At 38.2% G+C, this 24426-nt stretch overlaps 5 protein-coding genes and 1 pseudogene across 8 annotated transcripts; 4 read left to right on the plus strand and 2 right to left on the minus strand.

Annotated features, from left to right (window-relative positions):
* The first annotated feature begins 54 nt into the window (after positions 1-54).
* On the plus strand, positions 55-569 carry LOC130500280 (uncharacterized). Its single transcript, XM_056995118.1, has one exon. The coding sequence runs from the start codon at positions 171-173 to the stop codon at positions 519-521; it is 351 nt and encodes a 116-aa protein (XP_056851098.1). The 5' UTR covers positions 55-170; the 3' UTR covers positions 522-569.
* A 955-nt stretch (positions 570-1524) lies between these two features.
* Positions 1525-3925, plus strand: LOC130508699 (oxysterol-binding protein-related protein 4B-like; annotated as a pseudogene).
* Positions 3926-4449: 524 nt separating this feature from the next.
* On the plus strand, positions 4450-7712 carry LOC108817449 (oxysterol-binding protein-related protein 4B). Its single transcript, XM_018590137.2, has 6 exons — positions 4450-4624; positions 5257-5412; positions 6079-6327; positions 6425-6521; positions 6813-7110; positions 7182-7712. The coding sequence occupies exons 1-6, from the start codon at positions 4622-4624 to the stop codon at positions 7555-7557; spliced, it is 1179 nt and encodes a 392-aa protein (XP_018445639.1). The 5' UTR covers positions 4450-4621; the 3' UTR covers positions 7558-7712.
* On the minus strand, positions 7639-10337 carry LOC108817456 (glycosyltransferase BC10). 2 transcript variants are annotated; one of them, XM_018590150.2, is made up of 10 exons: positions 10098-10337; positions 9339-9703; positions 9051-9250; positions 8910-8981; positions 8714-8804; positions 8536-8616; positions 8390-8452; positions 8168-8290; positions 8046-8084; positions 7639-7958 (listed from the first exon to the last, which is right to left on the minus strand). In XM_018590150.2, the coding sequence occupies exons 2-10, from the start codon at positions 9672-9674 to the stop codon at positions 7821-7823; spliced, it is 1143 nt and encodes a 380-aa protein (XP_018445652.1). In that variant the 5' UTR covers positions 9675-9703; positions 10098-10337; the 3' UTR covers positions 7639-7820. The 2 variants fall into 2 exon arrangements, with proteins under 2 accessions (XP_018445652.1, XP_018445661.1); XM_018590159.2 differs by having other exon boundaries at positions 9339-9706; positions 10098-10333.
* A 2070-nt stretch (positions 10338-12407) lies between these two features.
* On the plus strand, positions 12408-16329 carry LOC108842272 (pumilio homolog 6, chloroplastic). Its single transcript, XM_018615136.2, has 10 exons — positions 12408-12530; positions 12900-13302; positions 13397-14439; positions 14525-14666; positions 14738-14845; positions 14940-15152; positions 15262-15372; positions 15463-15657; positions 15747-15918; positions 16029-16329. The coding sequence occupies exons 2-10, from the start codon at positions 12937-12939 to the stop codon at positions 16049-16051; spliced, it is 2373 nt and encodes a 790-aa protein (XP_018470638.1). The 5' UTR covers positions 12408-12530; positions 12900-12936; the 3' UTR covers positions 16052-16329.
* A 144-nt stretch (positions 16330-16473) lies between these two features.
* LOC130494587 (uncharacterized) lies at positions 16474-24055 on the minus strand. 3 transcript variants are annotated; one of them, XM_057003207.1, is made up of 27 exons: positions 23895-24055; positions 23150-23522; positions 22905-23080; positions 22572-22824; positions 22425-22492; positions 22231-22300; positions 21749-22114; positions 21575-21654; positions 21440-21491; positions 21127-21280; positions 20939-21026; positions 20544-20646; positions 19854-19944; positions 19669-19766; positions 19153-19335; positions 18792-19037; positions 18598-18693; positions 18415-18509; positions 18267-18330; positions 18105-18183; positions 17956-18029; positions 17687-17869; positions 17532-17605; positions 17350-17456; positions 17088-17206; positions 16925-17002; positions 16474-16823 (listed from the first exon to the last, which is right to left on the minus strand). In XM_057003207.1, exons 2-27 carry the CDS (start codon positions 23402-23404, stop codon positions 16605-16607), a joined length of 3471 nt encoding a protein of 1156 aa, XP_056859187.1. In that variant the 5' UTR covers positions 23405-23522; positions 23895-24055; the 3' UTR covers positions 16474-16604. The 3 variants fall into 3 exon arrangements, 2 of the variants coding, with proteins under 2 accessions (XP_056859187.1, XP_056859186.1); XM_057003206.1 differs by having other exon boundaries at positions 17956-18032; XR_001948241.2 differs by lacking the exons at positions 16474-16823; positions 16925-17002; positions 17088-17206; ... (10 more) ...; positions 19669-19766; positions 19854-19944 and having other exon boundaries at positions 20595-20646; positions 21127-21207.
* Between the last annotated feature and the right edge of the window lie 371 nt (positions 24056-24426).

A 24426-nucleotide genomic window follows, 5' to 3' on the forward strand; every position in this document is an offset into this window, starting at 1 on the left:
TCCAACAAGAATATCACTCTATATATAATTCATAATTCCCAAAATCCCAACATAATCTCCCTCGCTCTTATATCTTCATAAGAAAACATCAAACCAATTAAGAACCTGCATATAGTGAATCAAGAGCATACCATATAACTCAAACACCTTAAGGATCATTGGTGCTAGTTATGGAGAACGATATATGCAAGAAAGGATCGCCATCAATGTCAAGGAACTCATCGACCGGATACTACTATCAGCGTAGGTCGGAGGGTGTTCCGTTCAAGTGGGAAATGCAGCCAGGGACTCCAATTAATACTCATACGGTGAAGACTGTTCCTCCGCTCAGTCCTCCTCCGGCGATGCTCAGCCTCGGCTTCCCCAAGCCATCCATCTCCGTAGAAGAGCCAAAGAACTATGTGTTTCCAGGGAAGCTGAAGCTGCGGAAATGGAAATATATTCGTTACAAGAAATATTTCTCTAGATTGGCTAACAAAATGGTTTTGCCTTCGATTCGTTTGTATCCTGAGAAACGGTAGATGGTCACAAATGAATATCATATGAAAATAGACCGTGTTAATATCTTATTCGACCAATCAACATAGTTTATTTTATTTTATTTATTTATTTGTTTATTTCAATCAACATAGTTTAGTTTTTATTACCTAAACAAAATGATTATATTTGTCAAAATAAATAAAATAACGTCCTAACGAAAAAAATCCTTGCAATAGGCTGTTTGCTTGATCCACCGGAAAGATAAAGCCTTGCAACTATGAGTTAACGTCTTTCCTGAGAGGTTGATCGTGAGGTTCCTCCCACGCTTTGCAGTCGTCTTATGTAATAAAACCGAGCTGGACTTTTGTTAGAACTAATATTCAACATTAAGTAAGGTTAAAATATGCGAGTCTTGGATCACTCCCCTAAGCACAGCACAGAACGGCCATGTACAATTAAAACGAATAATGAGATATTAAATGCTACGAAGATGGGATCCAACGACTAACGTTTCCTCCAAATCTATAGTTAATGCTCATTCAATTCCTTTCCTTCTCTATCACCCCTCTAATTACATGTTCTTGACTATGTTTCTATATAAATGGAGCAAAAGGTTAAAATTAGTACTATGGGTAATGTGATATATGAAGAGTAATTTAACACTGGTTTTTGAGCTCTTCAGTTTCGTTTTGATTTCATAAATATAGATCCTTGTTTTTTTAATCGTTCATTCAGAAAAAAAAATATCGTCAGTAAAACTCAGAGATATCATTTCCTTTCCACGACTTTTCAAATGGTAAGTGAATGATACTCTATCACACAGTTAGTTTTCTTTTAGTTTTAATAGTTCCAACTGTTAGAGATTAATGTACCACCTAGTTCTCTATTACCAGAGTGCAGAGTGTTTTGGTTGGTATGTTCTCTTAATATTTGTTTTCTTTTACATGTATACATCTCGATCTTAATCATGTTATTTGTTAGCAGGCCAATTAAGATGAAACTACATTTTTCTTTGGGCTATATATAAGCTAGGATTTGTATATGATGGAGAACCATGTTGAACAGCTTTCGGACGTGAGAAATGGTGGTTAATTTAACTAAAACTCAGTGGTTTTAATGTGTTTAAAGGCAGGAGAACAAGAAATTAGAAGGCAAGTTGTGCTTACCAAACCTTACTCGTTGGAAGATGAAAAAGATTCTGAACACACCGCTTCAAATGTCATCCGTCGGATCCTTAGCCTCCTCAAGAACGTACGCCCAGGACCGATCTCACCAATTTTCAGGTTTTACTTTTAAAAACTTGCCGGAGTGATAGTTTTTCTCTGAATCATAGAACAGCCATTAATTTTTTTTCACTCTTCCTAAAAAATGTTGAAGCAATTTTTTCTTAGTAAAGGTAAAGTTTGTGTTAGGACAAATATGATTATATAGAATTTAGAATATCAACTGATACTTTGCATGAAAAAAAAACCAAGGTATTAATTAGTGAGCTATATGTACATAGGTCGTATCATTAATCTCTCTAAGAATTTTAACAGTTGAACATTATATTTTCGTACAAATCATCAATTTCCCGGCAAATTAAGTTCTTTCATCGAACATAAATTTCATTTAGAATGACGAGTATGCATTTTCTCCATTAAATGTTAGTATTAACTATTTTCATTGAACGTAAAGCTGCCACCTCAGTTGAACCTACCAAAATCGCAACTCCAATGTTACGGCGAGATGATATACAGCTTCGGTGGTCATTATGCTAGGGGAATGCAGCCGTCGCGATCTTCCCATCGAACGGCTCAAATCGGTAGTGGCGTGGAACATCTCCAAACTTCGTCCGGTACTCTTTGGGCATGCTCCCTACAACCCCGTTCTTGGAGAGACCCACCATGTCTCCAATGGTCACATCAACGTCCTCATCGAACAAGTATAAACTTTTTTTATTACGATAATGAACAAACTATATTCATAAGTTACATATTTTACATAAATTTTATACGAACAAAGCATTTATTTATATGTATAATATTATGATTACTCATACGAGTTGTGTTTTTTTTTTTTTGAGAAAAAGACGAGTTGTGTTTTGCATAACATACGTTAATACGTACTTAAACAACAACAAAATTGTAATATCAACATCATACTTACATCGTTAATTTTCAGGTTTCGCATCATCCTCCCGTGTCCGCACTTCAAGCTACTCACGAGAAAGAAAATATTGACGTTATATGGGTTCAACATTTCATTCCTAAATTTCGTGGTATGCTTATCTTTTTATTTACAAGCATGCACGTCGTTGTAGCAGTCAAATTGTTTCAATAACATCACAAAACGAAGTCTAGTTTTGAATAGTTCCGTCTAAGAAACACAATCGATGTTGAAATAAGCATTGGTTTATTTTAAAACCGAACACCTATTAATTTATCCTGGTTATGTCCGGTTTAATACTTTTAGTTGTTATACAATCTACTTTATGTGTCTAATGGTTAATAAGGTGCTTACATGGAGCTTGAGGTAAAGGGGAAAAGGGTAATGAAGCTTCTGAGCCGAAAAGAGACTTACGATATGAACCAACCAAGACTAATTATACGATTATTACCCGTGCCAAGACCTGACTGGGCTGGAAAAATGAAAATAAAGTGTCCAGAGACCGATCTTGAGGCTGAGTTACACTTGGTCTCCGATTCATTCGTCGAAAGATTCAGAGGTAACAACAACAGATCAGTCAAAGGAAAGATCTCCGTATCTTCTTCTGGGATTCAGCTCTACGACATCTTTGGACACTGGGACAGGTGAACGCATGAGTCATAAAGTTACAACTCTTAGGAACATCTTAAAATGTCAATTCATTAACGTTAACGTTCCATGACGTTTCAGAACTGTATCGGCTAAAAATCTCAAGACAGGTGAACTTGAGGTTATCTACAATGCTGATGAGAGTATCTCAGGACTCAAACCTCCAACTGTGAAGAATCTGAAAGAGGTAACCGAGACTGAGTCTGCGATGGTGTGGAGTGAAGTTAGTGAAGGAATACTGAATAAAGACTGGGAAAGAGCAAGAGAAGCTAAGAAAGCTGTGGAGGACAAACAGAGAAAGTCTCTGAAACAGAGAGAGGTTTCTGGTGAGTCATGGGTTCCCAAGCACTTCTCAGTTGTCAAAAATGGTAAAGACTGGGACTGTACACCATTACAGCCTACTGTTCCTCGTGCTCCAATCGTTATCACAGAGGTACAAGAAGCAATCATGAACTGATATCAAGATTTCAAGACTTTATGTTGATGATGATTAAGTTACTACAATCCCATATTCCCATGTTACACAAACCTATTGATGAAGAACGAATCAAAGGGGAAATTGAATAATGAAACTCCTTTTCAGCCATTTCTTTCTAGTTGCGTGTAACCGGCTTTCAGCTGAATCAAAAACAAAGATTCTACATACTTCTGGTTTATACTTATACCAGATCACAATGACTCAATGTACAAAGCATACAAAGATTCTATGTACTAGAATATATGTGACTAACAATCTGATTTTTTCCTTAAAATATGATATATGCTGTAAAGAAATTAGACACTTACAAGATCTAGTCTAGGTATCTATTCGGTGGTGAGTTTGTAAAAAAATCTCTATATATTATCATCTCCATACTCATTTATTAATTAGCTAAGCTTGTACGGCCAGCCTTTAACATTCAAAAAATCAACTCAAATAAGTTTCTTATAACAACAAAAAAGAAGAAGCAAGCATCTTGGACCACTCCCCTAAGGCCCTAAGAGTAGGCACTACACAAAACGGCCACGATGACATAATAAATGATACTATGATGGACGATGGAGCCAACGACCAACGCCACCTCTGGATCCAGAGTTAATGCCTATCAAACTCTTTTCCTTATCTTTCATCTCTGTATTTACATATACCTACATGTACCTCTATATAAACGGAGCAAACGAGATTCAGAATTATCACTTTGTGTACTGTGATAAACATGATTGTAACTTTTACTTTTTGAGTTTTTCAGATCGTTCCACAAATTGTACTACTTGCTTTTTTTTTTTATTATTAACACGATTCATTCTTAAAAAAAAACTCATCCATAAAAGTCAGAAAGATCGTGTCTCAGCAACAACTTTTCTGATGGTAAGTGGGTCATATATTATTCTATCCTTTTTTCTTTGAACAGGATCGTAAATACTTCTATCACACACTTGGGTTTTGCTTGGGTCTTGCATACTTGTAATCTTGAGACACTTTTAAAATTCCAACAGTTAGAGATTACAAAATCTAATTATATATTATTTATCTATCGTTTACTCTTACAACCTATAAACCTGAATCTAGTGACTATAAAGACCATATTTGGGTACATACGTACTCTTTTTTTTTTTGTAAAACGGTACATACGTACTCTTAGTTCTATATATTAACTTTTGTTGATATATTTCCATATTAATTATCTATTTTTGAATCCAACCATTTAAGATGAAACGTAAATAGAACTTTCTTGGACTATAAGTCAAGGGTCTATATGAGTGTAGAGGAACTATGGTTAGATATAGTTTGAAGCATTTAAACATCGATTTTCCTGCTATTAGCTGCTGAGGACTCCGAATGAACTTATTAGATATGTAGTTTAAGAGACGAATAGTACAACAATATACAATCATTTTTGGTACATTATCTCTGCTATATCATGTGTGGAACAGTCGAAGCCCAGGTGTTTGTGGTTAAGTTAAAACTTATAGGTTCAATTGTTTTTTGTTGTGCAAAAGGCGGGAGAAAGAGAAACTAGAAAGCATCTTGTGATAGCAAAACCTTTCGCGTTGGAAGATGATAAAGATTCTGAGAACGCAGCTTCGAATGGCATCCGTCGGATTCTTAGCCTGTTCAAGAACGTCCGCCTTGGATCTGATCTAACCAATTTTCAGGTTAAAAAAAAACTTGTTGAAATTAACGAATCTAAATTTACTTTTTATTGCGTTTTATATCACAGATCGACCATTATATTGCGTTTTTACTTTTTAGAAGACTAACTTATATCAGAATTGATAAATTTTTTTAAAAAATAGTAGTAGCTAGGCAGTAGGCGGCATCATGCATCAAATTGAGCCCTCGAACTATATTTATTCCCTCGTTATTTATTACATTGTTTCCCCTTATACACCTTTATCTTTGTACTTTTGATATATTAAATTTCTAAATTGTCGATAAATAGAACAGTTAAAACATTTATATTTCATACTCCCTCTGTTCCTAAATATAGGATTTTCTACACTTTTCACGTTTATTAAGACTATAATAATTATTTGCACTTTATTTAATTATTTATATCATTTACACACTTTCCAATAACTGTCTACCAATAAAATTTAATCAGTACAACTTTTAATAAAAAAAGAACCTCAAAAGTATACAAAACTACCTTAAAAATATAGAAAATCTTATATTGTGGAACAAAGAAAAACTCCAAAAAATCCTATATTTAGGAACGGAGGGAGTATATATCACGTCATTTTCCAATAATTTCATTTAGATTTTTGAGTACGATTTCTTTTTCCTTTAATACTAATCAATCATATTCTTTGAATCTAAAGCTGCCACCTCAGCTGAACCAACCAAGATCACAACTTCAATGTTATGGCGAGATGATCTACAGCTTCTGCGGTCAGGATCTCATGGGAGAATGCAGCCGTCGCGATCTTCCCATCGAACGGCTCAAGTCGGTGGTGATGTGGAACATCTCCACACTCCGTCCAATAGTCTTTGGCATGTCACCGTACAACCCCGTTCTTGGCGAGACCCACCATGTCTCACACGGTCACATCAACGTCCTCACCGAACAAGTATGTATAATCTTTATTTATTGCAATCGTAGATTCGTGACACATTGACACCATGTCACGTCAAAATATTTGTGGTTGTTAACTTGTTATGTTTCAGGTATCGCATCATCCTCCAGTGTCGGCACTTCATGCGACTCACGAGAACGAAAATATTGACGTGACATGGTGTCAATATTTCACTCCCAAGTTCCGTGGTATGTTTCTTTCTTAATTACATCTCAAGTATCTAAAACAATTTTTTATTTATATCTAACGATTATTCTATTATTCATATATAAAAAATAATATACATAATTTAACCAAAATATAACAATCAATAAAATAATAATTCTTATAAAATGTTGTAACAGTCTTTTTAACTGAAGAAGAATAAGAAAACAACGGTCAACGAACACATATATTACATACTTTTGTAAAATCAAAGCATCTGGCCTTGGCTATGAAGTCTAAATTTCTAATTAGTGCGTGTACTCATGGTTAATAAGGTGCTTACGTAGACGTTGAGGTAAAGGGCAGAAGGATAATGAACCTTCTGAATCGGAAAGAGACTTACGAGATGGACCAACCAAGACTTGTTGTGAGATTCCTACCTGCTCCTGGAGCTCACTGGACCGGAAAAATCAAGATAAAGTGTCCAGAGACCGATCTCGAAGCTGAACTACACTTGATATCCGATTCACTCATCGAAAGATTCAAAGGCAACAACAATAGATCAATCAAAGGAAAGATCTCTCAGACTTCCTCTGGAGACAAGCTCTACGACATCTCTGGCCATTGGGATAGGTAAAGTATATGGATCAAATAATCATTACAGCTCTCTAAGAACATCATTAACATCTCATAATGTTTTTCAGAACGGTAATGGCCAAAAATCTGAAGACCGGTGAGGTGGAAGTCATATACAATGCCAAGGAGAGTATCTCAGGACTCAAACCTCCAACCGTGAAGAATCTGAAAGAGGTAATGGAGACCGAGTCTGCGATGGTGTGGAGCGAAGTAAGTGAAAAGATACTAAAGAAAGACTGGGAAAAAGCAAGAGAAGCTAAGAAAGGTGTGGAGGATAAACAAAGAGAGTCTCTGAAACAGAGAGAGGCTTCTGGTGAGTCATGGGTTCCAAAGCATTTCTCAGTGGTTAGAAACGGTAAAGACTGGGACTGCAAACCGCTGCAGCCAGCGGTTCCTCGTGCTCCGCTAGTTATCACAGAGGCACAAGGAGATATCATTAACTGAATATCAAGATTCCAAGACTCTGTGTTCATGATGGCTTAAGTTTTACTACAATATGTTCATGAATAATAAAACTTATAGATAGAGACCGAACCAAAATGAAATTCTTTAACCAAAACTTTCTGATCTAATTGCGTATAAGCATCAACTTCCAAGAATTGTTTCAGTTTTTTTTTTTTTTCAAAAAATTTACAGTATCTAAGAGAGCCAAGAATATTAATTAGGTCCAAGAATTGAGAGTGTTTCGCCTCAAGAATCCTCCTCTCTCAGAGAGCCGTGCTTGTGTAGTTAGGGAAGAGGTTGACCAACGTGTCGAGAGCATCAGGATGAAACTTCCTTGCAAACAGATAACATGGCCGTGTGATCCCGTTCCATGTACAAGGCCAATGCAGCTCATCTCCATGCTTCAAAAACCACAAGTAAAAAGTATAAAGAAAGAGAAAGAAAAAGGCCATAGAGGACAGAAAGTTTCAGCTTTCAAAAGAGCATACCTCTCCCACACTTGTGACGTGTGTACTCATATCCTCTGACTACACAAAGCAAAAAAAAAAAAAGAATAAGAAGCTAACTGTGACAACAACCCTTCAAGAGATTGGGTTTCATCAAAACATACCGTGACATTTTTCATGAACTCTAATGAAATCTCATTTGTTGTGTAAGTCTTTGGATGCCACCTTCTTTCAGACCAATCAACATACGTCACTGACCAGTTCGATATCCCCATGGGATCAAGCATCTGAATGAAAGAAGATCCCAGAAAATTAAACAAAACATTTCAGCAACAAGAAGATTGCAAAAAAAAAAAAAGATGGAAGGAGGGGGTGTTCTTCCTCACACTGAAGAATGTTGGCAAGTAATGTTCATCTGCAATACAGTTCTTGTCTGCCTCTATCCCTGGCTGAAAATTTCTTTCTTGTCAGAATCAGACCTCAGAGCAAAAAATAGAACTGAAAAAACTTTATCAACAAGGATAAAACTTACTCCACAGTACTCGCGGAATTTTGAGTAGTAGAGACCATCAGCCATCACTATAATAGCGTGTTGCCGCTTCATTGTGAACCACTGTATCAGAATAAAAGACGAAAGTCACACAACAAAAGTAGCAAACATATACTAATTAAGACATGATCTTTAGAGATGAAAGCTTTTGTCTTTTTACCTGAGCACCCTTTCTAAAATCTTCCTTTGCTATTTCAGGTAACATGTGTTCCATATGTCTACCAGTCCCATGTTGACCAGGATCCACAAAACTTTTGATAAACAGAGATTTTTTTTTGGAAAGCTTGTGTCAGTGAACGAACACTAATGGATAACTCAAAACTTCATTTTTTTCTTTTGATTTATTAATGTTTTACCTCTCAATGAAGCTGACGTTGGAGTGCAGCAAATATCTATAAGTGTAATCAAAAGTATGCAACGGTATACAACTGCACAAGAAATAATATAAGTTGATTTGTGCCCATAAGCAAAAAAGGATTGTGAAGTCACACTACTACCTCTCAGAAAGGAGAACAAAGTGTTGGTTATCAGGATCTTCAAGAGCATTAACCAGTAACCTCTTCTCAGCATCAACCATTGAGATCCTTCCCCAAGTGACCTCATCGCTATGAATCTCCCTATCAGAAAAGTGACGGCTGATATGAACTGGCCTTTCCTTTGACGGGTGGATGTAAATAGTGAACTTCCCTTCATGACCCTTCACCAATAACACACACCATGATTAATAAATTAGTGAACAAAAAAAAATGTAACTAAAATCTAGAGACACATTTGTTGGTGTTTACCTTGAAGAACTCATCCCAGAGCTTCTCAAATGGCAAAGTCCCCGGAGTTAAGAACAAGAAGGCGATTTTAGAGTTTTGGGTTATGAAGGGAGGGGTTTTAAGTATCTCTCTGACCACTGCTCTAGCTGCTACCTCCTCATCGGTGTGTTTCCTGACATGAACCGGTAGCCAGGAAGAGAGAGTATGAGAGGAGGAGCGTTTGCCTTGTGGTGGGAACATGTGAGTACTGATGAGAAGCATGCTGATCACTGAAACTGTTAAGACGAGCCATAAGGGCTTCTTGAGAGATGTGTGGTGACGTGGCCCTTGAAAAGTCTTCTGCTGCGCCTCACCCATTGGCCGCCTAAAAAAAACACCTCCCCCACCTTCTAATGGAAAAAGACATACAAAGATCGAATCTTTGAGTTTTTTATTTGTTATAAATGAAGAACAAAGGCTGATCCAGAGATAAGATGACCGGAAAACACGGAGAGATTAAGTGATGTTTCGGACTAATCTTTAAAGAAGAAGACTCCTTTAGAAAGAAGCAATATCAAATATAAATGCACACGTTGTTTCCGTGATTCAGGACATTCCTTCAGTCCTCGTGTTATCAACTCACGTACGAACTTAACAAAGTCTTTAAAGTAAAGTCTTTCCGAGCAAAACTAAACATGTAAAAGCTACAAATCTCAGATTCGCTTTCCAGCAAAGTACCAAGCAAGAGCTTACTAAACTATGAAAGATGCTGTATCGAGCTAAAGAGTCAAATGCAGTTACCTGAGTAGAGAAAGACGGAGACTTTGTCCGAACCCAGATCTCAAAAGAAGTGGACTTTGATCCTCCTCTGCTTTTAAGTAAGATCTAGGGCAAGAAAAAAAAGTAAGAACCCAGAGGAGTGATTCAACGAATATGAGGAAGTCGAAAGAGAGAGAAAAAGAGAGCTTTTTTTTTTTTTTTAGCTTTTAAGTAAAGACGTTTAATTTGTTAAGACATAAAGTAAGTTGCATACACATGTTACTGTTAATGTCAAAACTCAAAACGATTCAGAGCCTTTCTTATATAAGTACTTGCAGGGGTGGTCCTGAGCATAGCGAGATGAAACATTCGCTTAGGACCCCCAAAATTTTTACAAAAATTAGTATGGAAAAAGGCCCCCGATTTGCAAAAAAAAAATTTTTTTGAAAATTTCTTACTAAATTGTTTAGGGTCTCCTCCATATCAGGGACGCCCCTGAGTACTTGATCACTTCCTCTGATTCGTTCTCTCTCTCTCTCTCAAATAAAGAAATGAAGATACTTTTTGCTGAAACGAACAAGGCTTGTCGAGAAATTGAATTCGAAACAAAAGAGAAAACATTATTAAAAATACCGGTTTTCTATTTGTCTCCAATAATTTCTCTTAATAATTTTGTTATTAAACTTCGTCAATAAAAATTCTCCAAATGATCAACATTTCTATTTCGTGTTGGATTTGAGTTGGCTTCACGACTCTGAAACCCTTTTTTTTATTTGTTGTATTTTTTTATGGGCAAAAGATTCTGCAAGTGGATATATAAACAACGAATTTAGCTCTGTCATCGCACTAGACTCTTAAGGACAGTCGCCGATTTGTTCCTTCCACGACGGCGACGTATCTGCTTATTGGCACTATTTATTTATTTTCCATATTGTTTCCAAAGTTAATTTTCCATTATAACTCTTGCTAAATTATTCAAATGAAGCTGTTGTTGATATATAAACTGAGACTGTCTTTTGAAGCAGTTTCCCAAAAGGGGAATGCGTCTCACGTACTCAAGGAAGTGTCCCGATCATCATGAGCCAAAAATGTGCAGATCCATATTAAAGATTCGACCTATCATTGTCCTGCTTGGAGACTTGGACAATAGTGGGGAATGAAACACTACTCTACTTAATTCGGATGTGCTTTTGATCTTAGGCCCATATTCATATTGGGCTGGAAAGCAGAACATGTTACTAAAATTAGTTTTGGATCATAGCCCTTAACCAGCGAAACTCGAACTTGGGTTGAGGAGGTGTGCTTTCTTTGGTGAGTCCTCACTACATCAGTGTATTTAATGAAGTTGTTTAGGCCGACAATAATTTTTTAGAATAAAAAAACAAGCAGACACTTATCTTCCCAAAATGAATTAACCATAAATGAGGTAATGGTTTCCATAATCTTGGATGGAAATACGGAATGGAGGATGGTCATTGGTCATATCCAATGAAAGAGAAAAGGTATATATGAATGCTATGAGTTATTGATTTTGACTCATTTGAATGTCCAGGAGAAAGTCTATCCGTGGGCTGTACCTCCATCCGGGGGTTAGGCTTGTGTCATCATTGACCCGGGTTTAATATTTTTTGTCAAAAAAAAAAAATATATATGAATGCTATTCGAAGTAGATATTCAAACTATGAAATTGATGACAGCAATATTTTCAGGGCTTGAAAAACTTAACTGATCTTGTTTGGGTTCTGCTTTTCTTCTTTAATTATAGTTAAAGGTCTGATAAATTGTAGTCAAGCTGTGTTTTGGTTAATGTTAGTTTTTAGATTTTTTTTTCTTCTTGAGAGTTTTTATAACTTCTTTGTCAAAAGGATATTGTAGCTTTCGTTTTGTTTTGTGGAAAGGTCTCAACTTTTGCCAACTTTTGTGTAACTAAAAGCTTTCAGTATCAATAAAAAGGAAAACGTTTTTTTTTTTTTTTTTGAAAAGGAAAACGTTAAGTTAGTATTATTAACTGTATTTGAAGAAGAAGGCAATCTTAATTATTTTTTTCTCTTATTTTTTAATTCTCAACTATATAGATTCTAGAACAACATTTTTTCTCATATTTTTTTTTGTAACACATAAACATTTTTTTTCTTATAGAAAATGAAAAATAAAAGTAATAACATGTTGGTGACTGGTCAACCGAGAATGCTCAAAAAGTCAAAACTCCACAAACTTCGCAGAAAAATGAAAGGAACTAACCAATGGTGGAAATAACGCATTTTTTATTAAAATTTTTATTTTAATTGCCATTATCGGAAAAAAATAAAAAACATTTATAAAAATCCCACTGACTAAGCCAAAGCCAAAGAAGGTCACTTCAAAAGTTTTTATTAGAAGGCACCCCTTTGTCTTGTCTCCTTCTCTTCGACGACTTAAAGCAGCAGCAGCAGCAGAATCTAGGGTTTGCCACACAGTGAATCCTTTGGCTTTCTGGTAAGAAAGATTCATTCACTCTCTTCTCTTCTGCTCCTTGAGAAAAAAGATAAGGGCTTTTTCATTTTCATTTCCGTGCTACTACTTACATACACTCTGTTTCTTCTCTTTCTCTCTGTTTCTTCTCTCTCGTTTTGGGTTTTCTCTGTCTTTTCTGCTCTACTAGATATGTCATAGTCTTTAAAGTTTTGTTCTTGCTTCTTCTCTGCTCTTTATCTTTCACTTCTTACACACTTAGATAATACTACTCGATTTCGAATTGTTTTAGTTTTCTGCTGATGAATTGGTATTATTTCAAAACCATTTTCTCTTTTGCTTTATTTTTGGTGATTAGTTTGTTTGAATCTCCCTTCTTTGTTCTTATTGCAGAGGGAACCAAGAAAAAACAATAACCTTTTTTAAGCAAATGGCAACTGAGAATCCTATTAGGATGTCTGGGAACAATGAAAGATGGTCTAATTCTGTTCCTAACCGAAGTGGAAGTGCTCCTCCTAGCATGGAGGGATCTTTTCGAGCCGTTGATAATCTATCGTCACGACAGGGCAGTTTTCAAAAGCAGGAGACTGTGACCACCACTCATCCTTCTAAAAACAACCTCAAACGCATACCTTCTCCACCTATCTATTACCCTGCTGCTGAGTATCAGTTCAGAGACAATCGTGTAGGTACACTTTCTACTCACAAGGAAGTGTCTGAGGATGAAACCTCTCAACAGCAATCTGTTATTAGTTTTTCCGTTAGGACAAATGGAGTGGAAGAAGATTTGAGACAGGTTTGGCTTGACTTTCTTTCCCTTCTCATTAATGTTGATGCAAGTTTCAAGCTTTTTGATGCTCCAGTTACATCTGAATCTCTTTTGGTCGCAGGATGATAGTAGTGAGTCTAACTCTTCAATCGGTGAAATGAACGCAGCGGATGAGAGTGGTAATGTCTCGGAGACATCAGATAATGTTGTTGTTAAAGGTAATGCTACTGCAGTGACTAGAGCTTCCGTTGTCACTGAGAAGACTCCGGATGAATCAACTATCGTCTCTAAGATGAAGAATGCTAACATATCTGGACCTGGAGCGCCCAAATACCTTCGAGAGCCAAGGAACGCAAGGCCAGAAAAGCAGCAGGTTTATCAACAACAAAATAATGTAACATGGGGCGGCAAAATGGGTTATCATGGTGTAAACGATGGGGTGGTTAACGGGACCGGACAGTTTCATTATGGACAACATGTGCTTCACTCTCCAAGCTTTAAGCCGCCTACTCTTTACGCTGCAGCTCAGACGGCTTATGTGACTTCACCAGCTCAAGTCTATAACATTCAGCAGTCTCCTCCTGTTTACTCTCCTCAATATGGTTATGGACCTTACGCCAACATGATCCCACCACACCCACAGTTCATACCTAGATACCCTTCACATGGTTCAGTTCCGTTTATTCCTCAGTTACCTGGACCAAGTGCGGGAGGTGAAATGCAGTATGCTCAGAAGTTCTATGCTCCACAGGGGCAACCTCCTTTTCCAGATCCTATGTATATGCAGTACAGTCAACAGCCATTCGGGCAGATCAACCCGATGGCGGCTATTAGGGGGAACTATAAGAATGGTCCTGAGTCTCAGAGAGATGAGCTGAAGTTCGTCCGGGGAGTAAGAGGGCCGAGTAGTAACTCTAATATGGGTAGAATGGGGCTTAATTATTATGGAGTCCAGCCAAATATGGGCATTGTGGTGCAGTATCTGCCTGCACAGCCCGGTGCTCCTCTTTCACCGGGCTCTGTTCCCTATGTAGAGGCATCATATCCTGGGTGGCAGCCACAGGGAAATGGCCCGAGATTGTGCAATTTTCTTGAAGAGCTGAAGTCTGGAAAAGGCAGGAGGTTTGGTTTATCAGACATCACAGGACACATTGTTGAATTCAGGCAAGTTTTTTTCACTGAGTCTTTTTTTTTGTCTTTTGGTTTTCTTCTCAATCAACTTTACTAAAAAACCTCTGTTTTTTTTCAGTGCGGATCAGCATGGGAGCCGGTTCATTCAGCAAAAGCTTGAGAATTGTAATCCAGAAGAGAAAGCAGCTGTCTTCAGGGAGATTCTTCCTCATGCTTGCAAACTAATGACTGATGTGTTTGGCAATTATGTCATTCAGAAGGTCTGTTCCTACTTTTTGACCTTATTGTCTTACCGTGCAATTTGTCCCTCAGGCTATCCCTTCATTTGCAGTTTTTCGAATACGGAAACACATCACAGAGAAAGGAGCTCGCGGATCAACTCATGGGACAGATAGTACCACTTAGTCTGCAGATGTACGGTTGTAGAGTTATACAAAAGGTAACAAAAAGTCACAACACTTTCTCTGAACTTTTCAAAAAAAAATTGTTAAAATGGTCGACTCATGGGTGAAAGTGTGTTCTGGTGTATGTAGGCTCTTGATGTCATAGAACTTGATCAGAGAGTTCGTTTAGCACGTGAACTAGACGGGCAGGTAATGAGATGTGTTCGAGACCAAAACGGAAACCATGTGATCCAGAAATGCATCGAGAATATTCCTGCAGACAGAGTTGGATTCATGTTAGCTGCATTCCGTGGTCAAGTTTCCTCGCTCTCTATGCATCCTTATGGCTGCCGTGTCATTCAGGTACTACTAAGATATCAATTGAACAACTGTTTTTTTTTTTTCTCCTTATCTTTGGTTTCTCTCATTGTTAATCAATAACAATGTATCTTCGCGTTTCCCTTATGTATAGAGGCTTCTGGAGCGTTGCTCAAATGAGCATCACTGTCAGTTCATCACCGAGGAGATACTGGAATCAGTATGCGTCCTTTCCAAGGACCAATATGGAAACTATGTCACACAGGTATGTCTGTCATACAAACCGAACTTGAAATATACCAAAAATCCCACAGTTTTGTCAACCACTTAAAAACCAATTGTTACTATTTGGCAGCATGTTTTGGAGAAAGGGACATCTGAAGAACGTGAGAGAATCGTGAGGAAAGTATCAGGGCACATTGTGCAGCTTAGCCTACATAAATTTGCGTCAAATGTTATAGAGAAGTGCCTGGAGCATGGCGGTAGAATTGAGCGAGACCTCATCATCAAAGAGATTGCAGGGCCCGACGAGAGCTATGATAGTCTATTGGTGAGAAAATGGACCAAAAACATGATAACATTTTCATCTTAAACTGATGGGATATTATTATTAACTGTAAGCCAAACCTTTTTTAACAGATGATGATGAAGGACCAGTATGGAAACTATGTGGTGCAGAAGATATTCGAGACGTGTACTGGTGAGCAGCGTGCAGCATTGTCTAGCCGAGTCAGGATGCACGCTTCTGCTTTGAAGAAATACACATATGGGAAACATATTGTTACTCGTTTCGAACAGCCCTTTGGTGAAGGTACTAAAACTGATCGCTCACCGTTGACATGTGCATAAGAGACTGAACAGACTAGAAACGATCAAATATGTGGGCTGTAGTTTCATTGAGCTGTGGCTTTGTTTTTGCAGGAAGCCGAGAATCGAGGCGATGAATGGCTCTCTTCTGATTGAAGCAGTGGCTGACTGAGATTTTAAGTTGATGATTCAGTTCGCTTTTTCATGGAAGCTGGAGATTCATTGCAAAGGTTGACAATCATTGTGGAAGCAATTGGTTGTGAAGAAATGTATCAGTAGCCGTTGTGATGATTGTGTGGGCATGCATGTTGGTAAATATTCAAAACTGTAACTGGTTTGCGGATTCATCAAAGACAATTCCAAAAACTTTTCTAAACATTATCATTACTGATTCCATGCTAGTCGTTATACAGCCTCCTTCAGTGTAATTCCATATCTGTTGCCAACAAAATTATCATCTGGCTAAAAACTTGAGAAACAGCAACCTGCATCAGCCGAGGAGAATAAAAGACAGTTGTTGGCTACAAGTTACATGTACTCCTCTCTCTGTCATGAGAAGTGTTAGCAACAAAATATGTTTTCTATATATCGGCACATAACAAAATTTGTCACGGAGGTAATGTACATTTGTTGAATTGTATACTTGAGTTACAACAGGGCGAATATAACCCGAAAACGTAGCCTGCTATATCAATTCACATTGCTATCTAGCTCTTGCAACTTTAGAGCCACTTCAGGGATACCCCTAGCCTCTAGGCTACTGGCAAGTGACCGTATAGCTTTACAGATCAACTCTTTTTTCTGCTTCTCACCCGAAGTGCTCGTGCTGCTTGATGATCCCGACGCATTGTCTTCCTCCTTCAATGTGACACACAATCCTCTTAACCACTCCTCTAGAAAAGAGGCTTTCTGTGTAGGGTTTCCAACCGAAAATTATGTCATTACTTTAAAATCACGCAAAATGAAAACTGCGGTATAAACAAACAACAATAGCTCTGCCAGTTTCTTACTTTTAGAAGAAAGTCTGTCAACGCTTCACAACGACCGCTTGAAACTAGGCTAAGGAGATGCAGCATGGTCGAGGTTAACTGAAATCAAACAACCTCACTTGAGATTTTAAAGCATTCATCAATACCCTATAAAACTAGGCCAACAAGGTTTTCGTGGTTTTACCTGATTCTCAAGCGATCTCTTATATTCGAAATTTGTTGGTGTCGTCTCTCTATCGGAATTCAGATTCTGTAAAGTATGCCACACACCTTTGACAACATCAGGGAATGATCTCCTATAAGCTGCAATTACATTATGTGCGAGGGAATAATCAGTCAAACAGTACAATCCCCCAAACTTCAAAACATTATGAAACAAAAAGCGACCTTGTATTAACTATTATAGCTACAGGGGATGGGAAAAAGAGGGTTAGTATCAAACTAACCAAGTGGGGTTACAGGAACAGCTAAAGCGGCAGCAGCTTGTATTCTTATCTTAAAGTTTGATGCATCACGAAGCAGCAATAGTAGAATACTAAAAACACTTGGAGCCCTGCAAAAGAAAAAGCGTCTGTAATGGTTACCGAGAGAAGTAGCTTAAGGTAATAGAGAGCTAAAGGGTGCATACCAATCCATATCTTGTAGTTTTACTGTCTCATTGGAGAATAAATTGCTTAACGCATGACAAACATTCCATTGAACCTGCGCAAGTTTCCAAAAATCAAAGAATGTGGTAGTAACACAAGAAAAATACCATCTCGTTTAATACTACTTAGGTTATACCTTAACATTACCAGTAGTAACACAAGAAAGAAATGCTTGCACAGTTCTCTCCAACCAGCTTGAATCTACTGCGCAAGATAAATGGTGATGGGGGGAAGGTAAAACCTCGTGGTTACTTGTCATGCATCTCAATTTTACATACTTAGAAATACTCCCCAGTGCTCGAACTGCATTGGCTTTGACCTAACAATACAATTACAGAAATGATGATGGCAGTCAAATAACTAATTAATTGTTTTAGGAGTAGTGTAGGGAGCAATTCTCATTACCTTGTCCCCATCTTCAGTAAGGCGCAAAGCACATTCTATTAGCGAGTCCACGACTTGTGAAGTTGTATTTGAACCTACTAAGGAGAAGAAAGAAAAAGTAAAAATCCAAAAGTTGTAACAGTGTCTAATTATAACTTCAGCATTAATACCTTCAAAGGACCTATCATTCACGCGGTAACGCAGAGCTTCACATACATTGGCCAAAGCCCAGGATGATGTTACACGCACCTGAATTCAATCACAAAACCCATAGCAATAAGAAAAGTGAACAGCTCATGAGAGCAAATAAATGGAATTTGGTAATACAATACCGAGTTCAAGGGATCGCGGGTATTCGCTTCAACAGCTAAGATAAACTTTTCATATATCCCAATACTGCATCAACAATGTTCCTTAAGTTCTCGACCACGGATACCAAGACTGTGATAATCGGGACACTCAAGAGAATGGTTAACCTACCTTAAAGAAGTTTCTGGAAAACATGAAATTACGCCAATAGCTCGGCAAGCTGCTGATCTGACTGAAGGTGATTTGTCATGCAATGCAGCGTTTATCTACAAAATAAAAGACGTCATGCACATATACTATAAACTAAAGTCGAGATAGTTAAATTCCAGTCCGCAACAGGGCTCAAGTACTTACAATTGATGAAGTAACAAAGTCCCTTTCCTTCTGACTGAAAGAAACAAATACGGATGATGTAATACCAGCAAAGCAAGTAACCACAGTGCTCCTCACCTTCCAAACATACGAAGAAATTTAAGATCGCAGATATTATACAAACTACAGCAACTGCAAGTATGATTGAACTGCTAGTTGTCAAGTTTTCAACCTACCACCGCAGAACCATTGTGCAACACCAGGACTATATGTTTACGAATAACCTCAGACCATTGGTAACATCCTGCCTGAAAGAGTGGCTCTTGACCAAATTCGGGGTTCTCAAATCCATAAGATGGTGCAGATGAAATTCTTATTGACCTTATGCAGTCAGATGTAAATGGTGTATCCATTATTCTATCATAATGAAGATCCTCGCTTCCCTTGAATCCAGATATTGCTCGAAGGCATCCATCCAAAACCTACAAGCAATCATGAGTAAGTTCTTATTGCAAATGTGGTCCGAGGACATCCCTCAAATCTAATTATGAGTATGCTGCCTATCAGCAATGAAGTCCCTGGTCCACAGAGTCCTACCTTAATAGCAGCTGTGAGGATTTTATCCCCAATATATCCAACAGGCTCTTTAACTGAAGCCTTCCATGTCGTTGCAGGATCTTCAACGACAGCAGACTGCAAAAGGTTATACACGAGGATAGAGACCCGTTCCCAACACGCTGACACTATTGTTGGGTAATTGAGAGCCATAGCTCGGAGGACCTGCGCAGCAACCATACTATCTTTGAGAAGGAAATTTAGCAGCTCTCATAATCAGAATCTCTACAAGAGAACAATTAATTTGGCTAGAATAGCATAACGTTTCGTGAAATGCAAAAGAAAAGAAAAACAGTCGGCATATTCCTCAACCATGCCTCAGTGTCACATAATTTTCTACCACGTCTCACTCTCATTACGAAAATGTTTCAGAGAGGTTTAAGTGCTCCTAATGTACAACTGAATTCTAGACAGCATCAATACGCCTGAATTTGTTCTACGCGTCTATCCTTCTACTTTTATAAGAACTCCTTAAAAGGTAAGGAACCCACATAATACCTGAAGAGCCTCAATGCATGTTGGTGCGTCAGAATATTGCTCAGCAAAACGAAATAAAGTAAAAATAACTCCTGACTTCCATTCAGATCCCTCGAATCCTGAAACAAGTTCAAGAAACAATGTCAAATATCAAAATGAAATTATAGTCACAATGGAACAGGAGCAAGTTATCTGATAAGGTTAACCTGCTGATGTCTCATCCAAAAGCATATTATGTACATTCATCTGAGGAGGAAAGGTAGAGAATGCAGCTGTCAGGCAACCTATTGCGGCAACCTACACAAACATATCATAATATAGGTATGTCATTCATAGGTACAACTAAAACTAAGAAGCTTGAGATCACAGAAGAAATTGTTCAGCATATCAAAGGCAAAAGCATCTTAAAAGCCTGAGTTCCTAGCTCGCGTAACGCATCATCTAGGTCAAACGTGGGAAGGGACTGTACTATTGCGGGTTAGGTATTGGGGTCTTAAGCTGTATTTCTTTCCTTAGTTTGTTCTTACCACAATAAAAACTCAAAATCGATGGGAATAGGAAACCAGCGAAAACAAATGGACTAGAACAGATTTTATTAAACATGATATGAACTGGGAAAATATATACAGTGACGAAACCGTCCCAAAACGTCCCTAGACCCTTGTCCACCGCCTGTACTGTCCAAAGAAATCCGAATATCTTTCTACTCCTATTACTTCCCTATGTCTAAAAACTGTCGTATCACGTATGTAACTAAAACTCGTCTAGATCCCATGATTTAGCCAGCGGAAACTAGAATAGTCCAAAGTACCCTAGATATTGACACATGAATTCATACCTCTATCATAGACCAAGACAACAAACACATAAAAAAATGAGGAGAAGAAGGCACAAACCAGGAGACCAGTTTTATCATTTTTGAAGGGAAACCCCTCCTTAATCCTAGCGTGCAGAGACATTATAACTTTTGTCAGCAAATCTCCTGGCATTCTCGAGTAACTGAAAATGATAACATTAAAGAACACATGAAAAATCTCATACAAAATTCCAAAATACTAGATACTGTTTAACAAGAAAAAGTGTCAGCTAAACGGGAGCTGGGTCTACGCACATATCATGAACCTCAAGCTCTTGCACTTAGTCAAAGATAAACCTTAACGAAGAGCCACTAAGGGTTTTTCTATGACAGATATCAAATATTACTATTATAAGGACACAATACTTTACTATACAACGAAAATAATTAACCATGAAGAGCTGACAAGATATAGCACACGAGAAATTTACGTACGGTGTGCTTGATATCAGCAGAATGAGAAACTTGAACAGCTGAATCAACAATCTACCATTATTATCACGTTGAATCAAATGTAGAATGCCTACATCCATATCAAAGGGATAAAAAATCTTAGTCAAACAAGGAATAACTAATAGCCAAGCCAGAATGAAAAGGGAAAGATAATAATGGTGTTGAAGTACCTGTGTGGAGTTGCATTAATATTAGACCAAGGGAATTTGAGAGGGGCATGAACGATCCATGCTTAGAGGATTCCTTGTACTCTGCTACTTGAAGGAAAATAGATGAAGGCCCATCCATCATGGTTGAAAGAGCTGATGCAGATGCTATCCTTACCTAGACATTGCAAAAATAAACAAAAAAATATTTTGTCGGGACTCAAGAGTCACAAAACTAAGCCAATAGCCCCCTCCAAATATATTTGCTAAAAAGACATAAGATGTTGAAAATGTAAGAATAGAAAATCGATTACATTAAAGGGGTAGGAAAAAACACCTTCAAATGAGGATCAAAAAGCAAGCAGGTCATAAGAGTAGCTTCAAACTTCCTGTTAATGATCTCAGAGAGTTTAAGGAGACAAGAAATTATTAAGATACCCTTACAAGAGATGTTGTAGGTAAACTTTTTTACCGTGGCTTCAGTACATCATTGGTTGGCACGAGTGCCATCCACTGAGTGGTAAATGACTTTGAATCAGCTTGGCAAAGATCCTTAACAAAAGAATTAAAAAACTGAATAAGTAACAGCCACTGAAAATTTCAGTAACATATGTGAAGCACATAAGAACAAAACATTGTTACTCGCCTGAATGCAAACAATCGCAGCTATCCTGACCTTAGAGCTTTGGGAGCCATAAGAATCCCTAAAGGATCCCTCATTGTCACTAAAATCAGAATCTGATGATATAACATCAGAACTAGCAGAATCATGAGCAGACAGGCGCCGCCAGTCACAAGACACTGGAAGCTTAGAGTTCGAATCATCCCTCTTGCGCAAGTGGGGTGGCCTATAAGGAGTATTTTCGGCGTTCTTACTTACTCCAGAAACCAATGGGGAAAGCTTGACATTAAACTGCTTATCCTTGTGAACAACATCAGGATGTGTGAACTGAGGTGGGCCATTAAGTCCAAAACAGAAAAACATTCTCAATGCCGCTATGAAACTTGAGACCTGCAACCTTACAATTTCTGGTTAAACAACGCGGACAAGACTGCATTTGTTGTTAAAACCATAAAATCACTTTATATACGGATAAGACGGTAAAAGGCTACAAAGAACCAACTTACATGATCAGAAACCGGACATTTGATATTTGTAAGGACCACGTGCACACAGTCAAGAAGGCATGAGTAGAAGCTGAAGAAAATTGAGAAAACAATATTAGCTAAGGTGAACAACAAATATAATAAACCCAAATAAAGGGAGTAAACTGTATTCTCCACAAAACCGAAGGCATAGTTGTAAGGCCCATAAGACATACCGCCACATAGATCGGTCTTCGACAAGCTGGCCCTTGGATGCTAAAACGTCCATTACTTTCCTTAGAACCTATATCGAAATGTACCAACTTGAGTAACAAAGCATACATATTATAGAGATGAGAGGAGACGTGAAAGGAACCGAATACCTCCAGCGTGGACTGGCCGACGTCATTAGGAAACAAAGACCCGGAGACAGAAAAGGCTCCACCAAACATGTCAAAGGCAAGAGCCATGGCATCCCATAAGCTGAGCAGTTTTTTCCCAGTAGAGTCTTGATTTGAGCAACCATACGATGCAACTAAATCATGGTGTAGGAAGGGAATTATGCGCAGGACAAACTTGACAAGGTGAATGTTCTCCGGATGGGAGCTATTTCTGTGGCACAGAGCGGCCAAACGTCTGGGAAAAGGGAAGAGGTTACGCAGAGAGTGAAAAGTGAGCAAGAAAAAAATCAATGAGAGAGAGTGACATGATATAACCTTAGAGTGTCGAAACATTGGATCACAGGTTCGATTCTGGAGGAATATGCAGTGGAAGAGGGCGAAGGCATTGGTTGGCGGAGAAGAAACTCCAAGACACAAGCAAAAGAGTGAAGAAGGAGGGGCCATGAAGATGAATTTGGTTGCACAAGTACACGAGCACAAACATCGTGTATCTGGATTAACAAAAGCAAACAGAGTTAAGAAGAGAGAGCAATAGAAGAGAGGAGGAGGAGAGGACGCACCAGTTGGCAAGTGTGAAGAGAGACAGGGATCCAGTCAGGACCATCAGCTTTGGAAACCAAATCGAGAAGGAACAAGGAGTCAGAAGTGAGCTCGTGCGGTGGGAGGAGGGAGACGGCAGAGAGAAGGGAGTCGGAGTGAGAGAAGATTAGATCCTGAAGCAAACGAGGAACAGGTGGCTGTGGAGTGGTTGAGATTTCGTCCCTCAGAGAGAGAAACGCTGTCCGCCACTTTCCCGCGCTTGCCGCCGTGAACATTGTTTAGTTCACAGAGAAATCTGAGAGAAGGCAATGAAACTATTCGGGCTGCCTATAAGTTATTTAGTCTTTCTTTGTTTTTTCTCGTCCTCCTTAGGAACGGCTGCACCACCTCCACCTGCGCAACAATGTGAATTGATCTTAGATTTGTGATACAAACAGAGTCACAAGAATTATCAATGCAAGGCACTAAATTGAGTTTGTACTAGTTTAAGATCCATGGAAAAAAACTACAATCACCTTGTGAGAATTAGACATTAAGAATTGAGCTATCACAAAAAGCTGTAACCTTTATACATCACATTTGATGATGCAACTGATAAGGAAACTATGATTCGTAATGGCGTGTTTTGGATCACAATCTAGTTAAACGAGATCATGTGAGAATACTCGCTTCATCTACAGACATATACTAGTCTACAGACAGTGAAAGAGAGAAGCAAGCGTGATCCAGCAATCAACCGAGAAAAAAAGGAGGATTTTTATATACCTGGCACACGGCGGAGGTAGGGCAGACAAGAGAAAGTTGAAGACTGACCGCTGTCGGAGATGAATGAGAGGAGCTTGCGCTGTAGCGCGAAGGTAGAAGGAGCAGACGCCTCAATGTCTATGCTTCGCCGATCATTCTCCGCCGCTGTTCTGTTCCTGCACACCAAAACTCACGTCTTCTTCTCTGTTTCAAGGCCCGTTATCTATTAATGGGCCTTAGATGGGTCAATTTGGAGATCCGTGAATTTTGTTGAACTGCAAAGTGCAAATCTTTTTCCGGAAAATATATGTCAGGGACAGACCTGAACTAAAGCCCATATGTCAGGGAAAATATGTGCATCTTTGTGTGCTTTCAGTTATGAGATTCAAATATATACTTTATTAATTTTTTTAAATCTTTTTCTTACAAGATATGTACATTGATAGTTTTTATTATCTTGTTTATACTAGGAAACCAATAATATTTTTTTCCTTTTGGTCAAGAAACCAATGACTTTTTAAAGGGTTAGCATGTGAAACAAAGTGATATCAAG

Source organism: Raphanus sativus, chromosome 2 (genome assembly GCF_000801105.2).
Source record: "Raphanus sativus cultivar WK10039 chromosome 2, ASM80110v3, whole genome shotgun sequence".
Lineage (NCBI taxonomy): Eukaryota > Viridiplantae > Streptophyta > Magnoliopsida > Brassicales > Brassicaceae > Raphanus > Raphanus sativus.